We start from the raw sequence: 13,118 nt of genomic DNA, 5'->3' as shown, positions 1-13,118 counted from the left end.
GCACTGCTTTAAAGCTGCTGTGTACACAGCAGAACTAAAAGCTGTTAGATAGCCTACCACAAGAGTGCTTACTTTGCTCACTGGTTCTGCACTGACTTCCCAGATCACAACTACTTGGTCTGCTGTAGACAACATGTGTACCACAACAAGAAATTGTTATTCCCATCACAATAAAAATGAAAGTGTCTTCTTCCTTCCCTTGAGTATACAGAGAGCACAAGGGACTAAAGAGTTCTCCTCCTATTTACTGAGCTTTACCAACAAACACTTCCAGACTATTGCATAATGCGTCACAATGGGATTTCAGACCATGAGGAAGCTACAGCTTAGACTTCTGCACCCTTGGTCCAGTGCACAAGCATGGTAAACAAAATCCAATTTACATGACACAGTACAAACACTTCCACTGATGCCACAAAACCTAAGCATCAGAAATTGGACTTCATCTTGCTTAATGCTCCTTATCCCAAATAACAGCACTCCTTTCTACTCTAAGCAGATGAGCAGATGAGTCAAGGTCAAAGAGACTTGGGAGGGTCCAGAGTCACACATTTGTCAGCTGGAGAGTCACCTCAAGGCCTTAGAGACAAAGCAGAAGTAGAACAGGCAAAGGCAAAACAGCATTATCAGCACACCTTGAAGAGCCAACCACTGAGACCTATCACAGCCCATGATACTCCAACTGTTTCATGTAATCTCCCAGCCTAAAAAAAATAATACAGATCACAGAATCACAGAACCACCGAGGCTGGAAAAGACCTCCAAGATCATACAAAAGGCTTTATCATTTAAGGGCATCAACACTAGCTAATGTCTTTTCATACTGCTAAACAAAAGTTCCAAGAAGTTAGGTTTCCAAAGCACTGTTCTTCAACTTCATATATTCTATGGGATTTCAGTAGAAAAAAAAACAAACAAAAAAACGGAGAGGATTCCAGATCCTCTGATAAAGCAGCTCTCAACTATGGACACTGACTTCTCTGCTAGCTTGCTGCCAAGCTCTTCCGCTATTTCTTTTCAGGAGTTATACAAGCATAGACCGTTGAAATTCTGCTCTGATACTTAAGAAATTTCTTCAAGTGGTTTGCGTGCTTATGAAAAGCCCTCGAATCCAGAATTGTAGGTTTTACTGCTGAAGTTCAAGACCAGAGGCCAGAAACTGCATGCCAGGTTGTATGGTTAAAAGCAACAGCAAAGGCTTTGGCAGCACTGATCTGAAGCATCTCTGATATTGTATTCACCTAAAAATCCAGAAATAGCCACTGACACACTGTTTCCCACATTTAGCCAAACTACTGCAATTTTGTGCCAGTTTGATCTGTTTTCAACAATGCTGTAAACTGGTTTTCTTTGCCCAGGAGCTTGTTACCTTAAAATAATTACCCTTTGAAAGATCATCAGGAAGATCAGTTGCATGATTTACCATATAAAGAATAGGAATCCAAAGGAAAGGTTTTGACCAGGATGCTAATTTAGACACATTTGCAGTGTTTACTCACACAGGAAGCCAAAGCTCAAACTCATTAGCTCCAAGACATACCCATGCAGATGGAGCCTCCTTACTTGGTTCTGTCAATTACCCCTCTTCTAAATTCCAAGACAGATCTGAAAGATGCAGAAGCAAAAACCATGGTAATAAGAAGATATTTGAAAGACATCTGCCTTATGCTTCCTACTTTATTGCTGAAGACTACCCCTTTCAGATGTCTTCTCTAAGGAGGACTTGAGCATTCTGGTAAACATTCTCATTGAAATAATTGATAACCTAATTATCACTGAAGGAATAAGTGGAAGCAGAACTAGTGGCAAGGAGAAGCGAACACTGAGATGTGTATTTCTACCAGCTGCAAGTCCACCATCAGCACTTCTATCCTCTGGGTTACAATCAGAAGAAAACTTGTGTCCAAAATACTACTAGATACCTCAAAGTATTATTTTGTTTTGCTTTCTTGTCCAAAAGAAAGAGTCTCAAAACAAAACAAGAGTAGAAGGAGGGAAAAAAAAATATCCTGTTTGTTAAAGAACAAAAGGGCATTAACAATGTTCTCATGTATAAAGGCTCTGAGAGGCAGATATAGGAATTTTCCAGCTAATAAAAACAAAGAGAACCTAGAAAAAAAATCAATGGAAGACTATTTTGATTAAAATTAATGAAGCTATTTTGTTCTCCCTATAAAATAAATACAGGATTCTGTAAAAATAAAAGAAGTATAGTTAAGGGAAACAGCAGAGTGTCCTTTTTATTATCATCAATTGATTTGATAGCCCGTCTCACTGTTTGTAAGTTAACAGCAGAAAATCCAAAGATTTTCCTTCCTTACTTGTCCAAAAAAGACTGCTTAATTGGCTCAGCCCTATGTCTCAAAAGTATGATTTAAAAGCACTAGAAACTTTTAATTCTGGGTGGTGCAGATCTCCTGGGGCTTAATGCTGAGATTAATGTCTTGCTTGCACTTTCACTATTTGCAATGCTCTGTTCAAAACCTGAATGGTGATGCATGCTGTGAAAGCTTACTCACATATGTGAACACTGGCAGTCAAAAAACAAAATTTTTGCTTGCGTTAAGTTTAAATTCCTTGAAGAGGCTGATGGTAACTTGGCTCAGTGCTAACACTGATTCTAATACTAACTGCTAAAAGAGCTATTTCTTCCTCATGTAGAGGCATGAAAGAAGAAAGTGGATGCAGGTAGACTCTCAAGCAGCAATATGGCCATTCTAGCACAAATGCACAGCAGTGTGATTTTGTGAGAATTTGTAATGCTAAGTCAGATTTTTTTTCCACTAAGATGGAATGATTTAATGATATGCAGATGATCTGGTATTTCCATGCAATTGAAAGGAAGACTAAATCCATGACAGTGGTAGTATCAGTTATCCCATACGTAGTCACATAAGCTGATCTGTTCTGTGAACTTGTCAACACTCACCAACAGCAGTCTTACCATAAACAGGAAACCAGGTTCAACATTTCATATACAATGAAAAGCATACAGAAGGAAAAAGGGCAAAAGAGGGTTCCAGCAAAGTGTGAGAGGAGCAAGACACGACAGATGAAGGAGCAGAAGGAATCAGTTAAGACCCTGATAAACTTACAGCTCTTTGCACTATAAAGACTAAAAAGCGTATTTCTCTATTAACTCGTGCCACATTTTTCTGTCAGCAGTATCACAATACTGTAATGTTAATACTGCACACGCATAGAGTTCTAACTCAGAAAGGGCAAATGACTTCTCTTTCTTATTTTACAGAGACCAGAAAGAAGGTTCTGCTTGCAAACAGGAGAAGGAACATTGAAGGCTTTTCTATAAGTGGTATCAGGAGTGTCTATGGCACATTCCGGCTCTTGTCTCAATGCTAGATGTCATAATGACACAAAGAACAGCTGCATAAGGTTTTACCACCTAATATTGCACAAAGTGATTCATATCAACACACATTTCTTAAACCTAACCCTTCCGGTGGGCTGAGAGAATAGAAGGCAGTCTTCAAACATATCAGAGGGCTGGAGAACAGGCTGAGAGATCTGGGGCTCTTCAGCCTTGAGAAGAGAAGGGTCTGGGAGACCTTATAGTGCCATTTCAGTACCTGAAAGGGCCTACAGAAAAGCTAGGGAGGGACTTTTTGTAAGGGCAGGTAGCAACAGAATGAGTGGAAATGGTTTTAAACTGGAAGAGGGCAGATTTAGACTAGGTATTTGGAATAAATTATTTACTGTGAGGGTGGTGAGACACTGGAACAGGTTGTCCAGTGAGGTTGTGGATGCCCCTCTCCCTGGAGGTGTTCAAGGCCAGGCTGGAGGGGGCTTTGAGCAACTTGGTCTAGAGGGAGGTGTCCCTGCCTGTAGCACAGGGGTTGGAACTAGATGATCATAAAGGTCCCTTCCAATGCAAACCATTCTATGATTCTATAATTCTCAGTGTTTTCCTTGTAGCTTTCAAGAGCTGTTTGTAATAAAGCAATGCCTAGAACCATCTTTCAATGTCACAGGTGTCCCTAGCCTTCCCTAGGAGGGATGAAGAGGCAGAGAGGTTCTGCAACACCAAGGCTGCTCCCCATCACTTAACCTGAGGCACAAACTGCCTCAGCAGCTCCCTTTCACTGCCTCCTCTCCCCGTGGACTTAAGCAAACCTCTTGGACTGTGCATCTGATTCCTGCCAGCAGGAGATGGTCCAAAGGAATGTGCATACTAGGTTGCTGTGCAATGCTCAGAAAAAGCAGCCCCATGTTTCTGTTGCCTTCTGCCCTGTGCAGCCCTTATACCAGTCAAGTCTGGCCAACTGGCACCAAACAGCACACAGCATCTCAGCCCACATGTGCTACAAGCAAAGGAGAAAGGTATTACAAATATGATTAATGGCTTGAAGCATTTCTGATACGAGGAAAGGTTGAGAGATGTGGGTCTGTTCAGCCTGGAGAAGACTGTTCATAAATATCTAAAGTGCAGGAGTCTGCAACATGGCAAGTTCCAAACAAACATGACAAGAAATTCTTTATTGTGAGAGCGACAGAGCAGTGGAATAGGCTGCCCAGAGAGGCTGTGGATTTTCCTTCCCTGGAGATATTCAAAAACTACCTGAACGCTTTCTTGGGCGTTCTGGGTTTCAGTAGGGAACCTGCATTAGCAAGGGAATGGACTAGATGGTCTCCAGACATCCCTTCCAACCCCTATGTGTCTGTGATTTACAGACTGGGCTTCCTGAACGCACAACACTGCTTGAACTGCTGTCTGAGTGAAATGTAGGAGCAGCACAGATCAGAAAGCCACTGCCAGAACTGCAATTGCAGATCCTAGCAACAAAGTAGCCAGACCAAGAATAAGCCCAGCAATGGTACAGTCACAAGAACCTCCATGTATACACAAATGCATGTACACTAGGCAGCAGTAATTGTTCAAGTGCAACTGGACTGAAATACATTTCTGAGGATGTTTCTACGGTAACTTGGTTAAAACTGAGTTAATGCATGCTTTTGCATATCTTATTTTAAATTCAAGATGCAGTCTAAAAATTACCTTTTCATAATCTCAAGTTCTTTTATAACCTCGTTTGTAGGAAATTGTTATAAATGATATCATCTCTTCAATCAAGTCTTACGGTTTCAGTTTCTATGTTGAACATTTTCAGCTATGATTTTAAGAAATGTTAATCACACCTGAAGGTCTTATCTGCTAATCACCTCATGCTGGTACCAATGCTGCTCTGCGTGGTGCCTTGAGACACAGCACTACTCATGAACCAGGCAGCTCCTGCACTAATTTCTAACATCAGGCAAAAAAACAAAACGAATGCATTATTTGTATTCCCAGTAATTACTACAAATATTTTTCTCCCTGGTTATAAAAAAAGATTAGTTTGAGTAACATCACCCCTGCAATGACACATACATACCACTGAAACTTTGCATTAATCACTGCAGGCAAACCATTAATCAGTGCAATGTGGCAACTACACCCCACTCCTCCTCCTCTGCGAAAGAAAAACTATCTTTGGGTGCAACGAACAAGCAGCAAAAATCCCACTTACAGGGCACCAACTTTTCAACATACAACTGTTTGCTCTCACTGGTTTCTAATGCAATGATTAGAAAACTCCCGCAACAACACAGTAAGCCTGCTGTTCCAATACAAACCCTGCTCTGAGTAAAAACACTTACAGAAACACAGAGACAGTACAGTAACGAATTCTGCCTCAGTAGTATCCCCAACACCTGATCCTGTCTAACGCTAAAGCATACATTAATTTTAAGCCTCTAAGTAGCCCATTGACTTCAGCGCAGCGCATCCAGAAGAAGCCTAGAAGATTAGTCAAGCACTTAACACTGTTAGCAGATGTGCAACTCCCTGAATGGCTGGGAGGCCAAAACGAACGCGCTACAGAATGTTAATGGAAAATAATGGAAGCCAGTACACAGGAGGGATCTTTTGCAAAAGAAAGGGTCATGTGACTGAGATCCTTCCAACGATTACTTGAGAGGCATATCATCACTGTGGGGGAAAAAAAGAACAAAAACAAAAAGCAAACAACACAGTATTTACTAAAACTCTGTTGCCTCCACTGTTTGTTTGTTTGTTTAAAGCAGCAGTACTATTTCTGCATGTTTATCATTCCGCACTTACTTGTAAGATTTTCCATTTGTTAGAAAATTAGACACTGAGATTTTTGCCTAAGTTAAAAGCAAATCCCTAGATACAGAGCAACTCAGACTCATGATGTGTGTTCTACTGGGCACCACATTTGGCAAAGTTTGTGCTGTTCTGCAAATGTATTGCCAAGTTCAGATGATCAATCAATGTTCCCTTCCCCACGTTAAGATCCGAAATGCAAACCCAATCATCTGCCCATAGGCTTTTCTTTCACCCAACCCCTTCCATCAGTTACATGCCACTCCTCTCAATAGGTCCTGCAGAGAAGCAGGGAAGTACCTACACAATGCAAGATGCAGCAGGAGTCTACAAAGAGCTTTCATTTAAAAGCAACATAACTTTTACAACACATTTACATTTTACAACACATTTACATAGAAAGCCCCATTATAAGTACATGTATGGCCACGATTTGCCAAATGGCCAAAACCAGCCCAAGTCCACGTTGTGGCTTACGTCTAGTGTAAGACAAACAGCTTCTACCGCTTCTGTAGCACTGAGGCACTTCCGACACATTATGGTGCCCCTTAAAGCACTGTAGAGCAAGTTTTATTCCAAGTAATATCACGGTTAATGTGGCAAAGCCATAAGAGATGCATTCCAAAAAGAAAGACCCAGTACAATACAAACCCCACTGCTAAAGTTAAACGAAGGGAAACAGAGGCTGCGCTCGTTAGAAATCTCCATAACCAAATACTTCTCTCCAAGAACAAAGATAAGAAAAAACAGGGGAATACTGGCAGTGAGTACTCACAGGTGTATAAATTTCATATTGTATTCTTCTCTGTTCTGTTTACAGTGACAGCTCCCTCCACGCCTATTTAGACTCAAACAACTCTTGGTATAGCAAGAAGATGCAAAACTCCCCAAAATACAAAGTCTGACATAACTCTACATCTTCAATTTGCCCTACAAAGAGGGTATTTAATACTTGAGGTCAACAGCACCTGGCAAGAAGTCACACAAATGTAACAGCTGTATAAAACACTTTGAGAAGTTGTTTGAAAAGGGCATAATGAAGACTTGACAACAGGAGTGATCAAACTGTGCTGAGATCTCTGCTTTGGCATCATTCAGTGATGCTGTCTTCATATACATTCTGAACTTCAAAAATGGGGTTACATTAAAAAAAAAAAATTCCAATCCTCCTTCAAGTTTTAAGTAGGGAAAAAAAACAATAACAGTTCTTACAAAAGGAGATAAATCAAAGCTATGTTTTATTATCTGCTCCTTTAACCTGCATTTTTTTTGGCACTTTATAGTGTGATTGTGTCCCATGCCAACAGCCGCTGGATGGGGGGGGTAGGGAGATGGATGACAGAGGGAAGAGGTTTTAACTCTGGTACAAAACTTAAGTACCTGCCTGCTAAACACAGCCCAACTCCTTAATATATCCTATTTATCTCCACATCTATTTATGTCACACGGGAGAACATATGAGCATAGCAGCTGTTACTATAGCAATGAAACTGGAAATTTTGAGAACACAAAAATCCACCACCGAAGGATGCTCGGAGTGGCAGAGATGGCTCAGGGAGCCAGCGGCTCGCTTCTGGGGTCTGCGCGAAGTCCGTGGTTACCGCGGAATTACATCTGGTCGAGCTCCCGAAGGCGCACGCGGAGCCCAAAGAGCGCTACCGATACACAGTTCTCTGTACCCAGAAGTTTCCGCCGAGCGTTCCCAACTCTCCCGATGCCCACACCCGGGGCAGCGCTCTGCGGGAGCTCCCGGCGGCAGCGGCACATCCCTCCCGGAGCCGCGGCCGGGCTCACCCAGCGCCCCGAGCCGCTCGTTCCCCCGCGTCGGGAGACTCAACGCGCCCGAGGACGGGGCCGCGGGCAGCCAGACACCCTGCCCTCACCCACCCCCGCCCCTCTCCGCCCGGCCCCGTCCCCCCGCCCCGCTTACCTGCGAGGGAGCCGGGCCTCTGCAGGGTGGCGGTGGCGTACAGCTCCTGGGAGTGCTTGCTGTACTGCTCGGCAGCGTGAACCAGCCGCTTGGTGGGCGACAGAGTGGCGTAAGTGCCGATGGTGGAGCTTAACTGGTGAATAGGAGAGGAGGAAATGTTAGACTGGACGGTGGGCGGGGAGGTCACTCGGATGGGGGACGGCGACAGTCCCGCCGAGGAGACGACGATGTTGATGGGCGAGCTGGTGCTGTAGGACTTGGCCAGGCGGCTGGGGGACTGCTTCGGGGAGGAGAGGCGCTGCGCGCCGGCGTAGGCGGCGCCCTCGGCGGCGGAGCCGGCCCGCGGCAGCTTGGTGGGGGAGCCGCCGGGCTGCATGGGCAGCGGGGAGCTCACCCGCTGCGCCGGCAGCGTGGAGCTGGCGTAGTAGAGCGCGGCGGCGTGCTGGGGCTCGGGCAGGTGGAAGGCGCTGCCATGGCTGGGCGCGAAGGGCTCCCGCGGCTGCGGGGCGGCGGGCGGCGGCGGCTCCGTGCCGCCCGGCTGGGCGCCGCGGCCCCCCGGGCCCTGCTGCGGGAAGGAAAGGCAGAGGCGTCAGCGGGGCCGCGCGGGGACGAGGAGAGGCGGCGGCGGCTCGCCCGGGCCCCCCCCACCGCGCGCGGCCCGGGGCCGAGAGCCGCGATCCGAGAGCCGCTCGGCGGGAGGTGCCGGGGGGCTCGGGAGCGCGTCCGGCCGGAGCTCACATCGGCGACCCCGGCCCCTCTCGCGGCCCGCCCGGCCGTGCGGGAGCGCAGCGGGGAGGGAGGGGCGGTCCCGCTCCCAAAGCCGGCGGCCGGCTCCCATCCCGGGAGCGGGAGCTGATCAGCGGTTGTTAACTTGCTAACATCCAAACCCGCCGGTCTCCGAGCCCCGCAGCGAGGCAACTCGGCTCTGCCGACAGGCACGCTCGTGTTTCAGATGTTCGCTTGTTTACTTATTTATTTTTTAACTTTTTTCTTATTCCTGATGATGCGGAGGATTTACATGAAACCTTAGAAAGTACTGCAAATCCCGTGAGCTGCAGTTCGAGACTGGCCAGAGCCTCGCCCCAACGCGCACCTCTCAACGAGGCTTCTTGAGCCAGAACTTCCTTTAAAATGCAAATAGTGCATTCTGTGACTCAGCTCGGAGTTGCAGTGAATGCCAACGGCAATGCTGCTTCACATTTAAAGAGAAACGTAGGATTTTTTTAGTCCCGTCCTACAGGGAAAAAAACAAAACAACAACCAAAAGCAAACAACCAAGTAAAACAAAATCACCGCATTCCAGCAATGAAACTTGGATACCCAACCGAGGATTTTGGTGAGGAACTGAGGACGAGACAAAAAAGAAAATAATCAGAAGAATGCAGGTATGAAGCTCAAAATGCCACAAACATGCTTCTTATGCTTCTTTCAGTGTACACCTGCTGGAGATGATTCCATCCTTCGCTTTTTTTTTTTTTTTTTTTTTTTTTTTTTTTTTTTTTTTTTTTTTTTTCTGCCTTTACCTTTGGGATCCCCGGAATTGTTTTAGGGATGGCCAAGAGGCTCCGGAGGAGCTCCCTCTGGCTGTTGGTAGCACTCAAAGCACTCAGGCAGCCAAACTGTGTGGTTTCTGGAGGCTTCTGTTGCACAAGACATCTCTGTATCCTTATGGATAAATCTGATAAAAACCATGCCCATTCTAAAGTATGAGTCCTGAGCGGACATGGGGATGGCCAATGGAAGCAGTCTGTTCATTGCTGAGGCCAGCAGGTAAAAGCAGCGCAGCACAGATACCTGTCTTGTGATTGTTACAAATGGCCAACATCTCCAAGACACTCATTTGAGGGACTCGTGACAAAACCAAGGAATGCAAGCAACTGGGAACATCAAATAACTTGTAAGAGCTGCCTGCATTCTGAACTACTTACAGTCTTGAAAGAAAAAAGAAGGGCTAACCTGAAAGTGACTTCCCAGTAACGTATTTGACAAGAACACATTTCTCATTTTCAAGGCTTAAACTGTACGGCAACATCTTCTATAAAACAAAACCAGGCTGCCAAGATTTAAGACAACATGTACAAAGCAAGGCTCACACATGACAAATGGCTGTTTGAACCAACGACATTATCCACTGCTGCTTGGTAATAGATTTTACTTTTTGAATGGTTAAAATGGACCAACATTATAATTTATTTTCTAATATTCAAAATAGCTCTGAAATACAATAATACAGACTGTTCCCAGTGTGTTCCCTGCAGACTGATAACTTGGTTTTATGGATTTTAGGCAATCCTTGTCAACATGTATGCATTATTTCTTTTTCTAATCTACTTTTACACTGCTTGGCGTGTCAAGGATTTAAAGTAATTAATTTCAAGTAAACCGATATTATCCCATATTCCTAATAAATCTCTATAAAGCTGTAGGCATTTTGTAAGCACTAATTCAAAAACCAGAAATCCCACTCTCTGATTGTCTGTTACAGGGAAAAAGATGTAGCGGCAGACACAAGAATTAAATGCTTAATTAAAAATCCAGTGTGTAGCACTTTGTGGAAAGCCAAGCATTTGCTCCGTGTGAAGGAGAGAACTTTGGATGAACAGATTGCAAGGAAACGTTAGCATGCAGTAATTTTGGAGTTGTGACTAATCTCAGACCTGTCTTACATTTATTGTGAGGTTCTCATTTTTTCTAAAGGATCAAATACATTTGCATTCTCTGGTTGTGTTTTCAGAGGCAAAATGCACTTTCTCCCTGCTTGTAGCTTAAGACAACAACACAGATACGTCATTGTTCCTCCTGCGATCCAACACTGCACTGGAAGAATGAAATACAATGGTATTTGTTCCATTATTTTTCCATTTATCTGTTATTGCTGTCAACCTGATAATGAAACTGTGCTTAAACTAATAAATTGAGAGCAAATTTGCTTTCCAGTAGCTCTATCCTCATGCATTAATCTATTTCATAGATGTGAAAAAAAAAAAAAATCAAGGACTTCTTTCTTACAGCCCTGCAGATATCTCTTCTAATTCTCAGATTTTTTTTTATATCCCCCCAAAAAGATTCTGTTTTGCTTCTTTGGATTCAATGTATGAGTTCCGCTGTATCCTTTTTCACAGCAGAAGTGAAAAAGCATGAGAATATGAACATAAGTATGAAAAATATTTTCTTATTTAATATTGTTAGAAAGATCATTTTCTACTGATGCTGACAAAAGAAGATCTGCAGGCCTCTGTACATAAAATCACTGAGGGTTTCCAGTTAGGTTATGGTAGACTGATGGTCTCACTGATGTTGGGCTGCCAGCATTCATGTTTCAAATACTCTAAGTTTCAGGACACCAGCTTGTTATTTATTTATTTATTTACTAAATTATTCAATTTAAATAAAACATTTAAATCAGATCTTTACCTGAAAAAGATGGAGTGAAAGACAGTGCTATACAAGATTTCTGTTTTATAAAGAAGAACCGAGAGGGACAAATAACTGAATTAGTTATTCTGCTGGAAATTATTCATGGATAAGGAGCTACAAGTTCCTCAATGGTTAAGACAGCTTAAGCAACACTTTGGGGTCAGCTGCTGATTACTAAAAAGTCAGCATGTTGTTTCTTGGAGGCTGCTCCCAGTGGGAAGAAAAGTGTGTGAGACCAGCAAAAAAACTGAACATGAAGTCTCAAAGAATCCAGTGACCAGTATGGATATATTAGCAGATGCAGCAGATGTGTTTTCATCTAAAATCCCTTCCCATTATTTTTTCCTTAAGCATGCCAAAATGCAAATCCAAAACCTGGTAGATTCCATACATCTATACTTCATAGGTGCTAAGGAACAGAATGTCTGTCAATGCGGCTGGCCGAGTCTCAGATATAACTCAAAAGGCTTCAGAGTCATTTCTTGGAAAAGAAATACAATTTCCAAGAACATGCTGGAAGATTTGTGTCATGGTACCAGTTGTCCTTAAGAAACTATGGTTTGTGCTCAATGTTTTCTATACTTCCCTGACCGAGAGCAGAAGAAACTGAAACATTCTGTTACCTTTGTAAGTCTGCATGCCTTTGGATGTACTTGTATCCAGAAGCGTTTTTAGTACTTGGCAGGCTTAGGGATGAATAAACCAGTTTTCAGACTGTTTTTCTCTCTGGAGCTCTCAGGGATTGCTTGGCCCTTACAGTCTCAAACCCCGGCACATCTCTTTGAGGCATAGGTAAATTCAGGAAAAAAATGCTGCAACCGGTGATAATGGACGCCGTCACAGCACGCTGTTGCCTATGAGGAGACCTTTCTGTGGATTCTAGAAAGGACTTTCCAACTGGACTTTGTGGAAGGCATTCCTCTAGGCTGCTGAAACACCACAGCTTTGGCTTCTTGAATATCAGTGGTTGTCGTCAGCTTTAGGCAGTAAACTTGATTGTCCTTATCGGGATTTTTGAGAAACGCTGGTGGTCTATTAAGTGTCCAGCTCTCTTTTATAATCCATGTGATGTTCTGTGCTCTTTCAGTGACTGAAAGTCTTCTCAGTTTATTGAGATTCCTTTTTTGTTTGTTTGTTGCCAGCTCAAAGAACCCCCCCATATGGCTTAACTCAAGGTATCACTCTCTTCTGGTCCAAAACTTCCATCAGCGCTCTTCTGCAAAGGGCAGAAGACATGGAAAATGCTTAACATTCTCCAGTCTTAATGATGCAGACTTCAGTCCTTGGGCAGTACCCGTGGGTGGATCTTTCTTCTCCAGGACTGCTATGATGTCATTTGTAAATTCCTGATCTAACCAGGAAGATACCATCTATGTTCAGATGCACTTCTGTGATAACAGATGCTGACTGAACCTGTGAACCCTTTACCTGTGACCTATTTTATTTTTCTCCCAATTTCATCACAAAGGTCATGAATGATACAAGATCATCTCTACACTGTACTTGCAAAGCATAGTCCAACACTATGAGGAAAACATGTCATCCTACCTGGTCCTATCACAAAGGTTGTAGATATAGATAAATTTCATATAGATGAATTTGGCTAATATCATCACAGTCTTTACATCAAGAAACAGAATTTGTGAG

General features: G+C 43.6%; 1 protein-coding gene and 1 long non-coding RNA gene across 7 annotated transcripts in view; one reads left to right on the top strand and one right to left on the bottom strand.

The window, feature by feature from the left end:
• Window positions 1-13,118, bottom strand: part of CTNND2 (catenin delta 2) — a 612,391-nt gene that overhangs the window by 252,808 nt on the left and 346,465 nt on the right. For 4 of the 6 annotated variants that reach the window (XM_052703881.1, XM_052703884.1, XM_052703883.1 and 1 more), the window contains exon 7: window positions 8,055-8,619. In XM_052703881.1, the coding sequence (XP_052559841.1) occupies window positions 8,055-8,619 (565 nt within the window). The remainder of the gene's footprint in view (window positions 1-8,054; window positions 8,620-13,118) is intronic. The other 2 variants (XM_052703886.1, XM_052703887.1) reach the window with 1 other exon arrangement.
• On the top strand, window positions 8,061-9,567 carry LOC128091034 (uncharacterized). Its single transcript, XR_008211195.1, has 2 exons — window positions 8,061-8,163; window positions 9,066-9,567. It is a non-coding gene; the product is annotated as an uncharacterized LOC128091034 (long non-coding RNA).

This window comes from Tympanuchus pallidicinctus, unplaced genomic scaffold, assembly GCF_026119805.1.
Source record: "Tympanuchus pallidicinctus isolate F22 unplaced genomic scaffold, pur_lepc_1.0 scaffold5, whole genome shotgun sequence".
In the NCBI taxonomy this organism is placed as follows: domain Eukaryota; kingdom Metazoa; phylum Chordata; class Aves; order Galliformes; family Phasianidae; genus Tympanuchus; species Tympanuchus pallidicinctus.
Note: the sequence above shows the minus strand (reverse complement) of the source record. Positions and strands in the feature narration are given on the sequence as shown.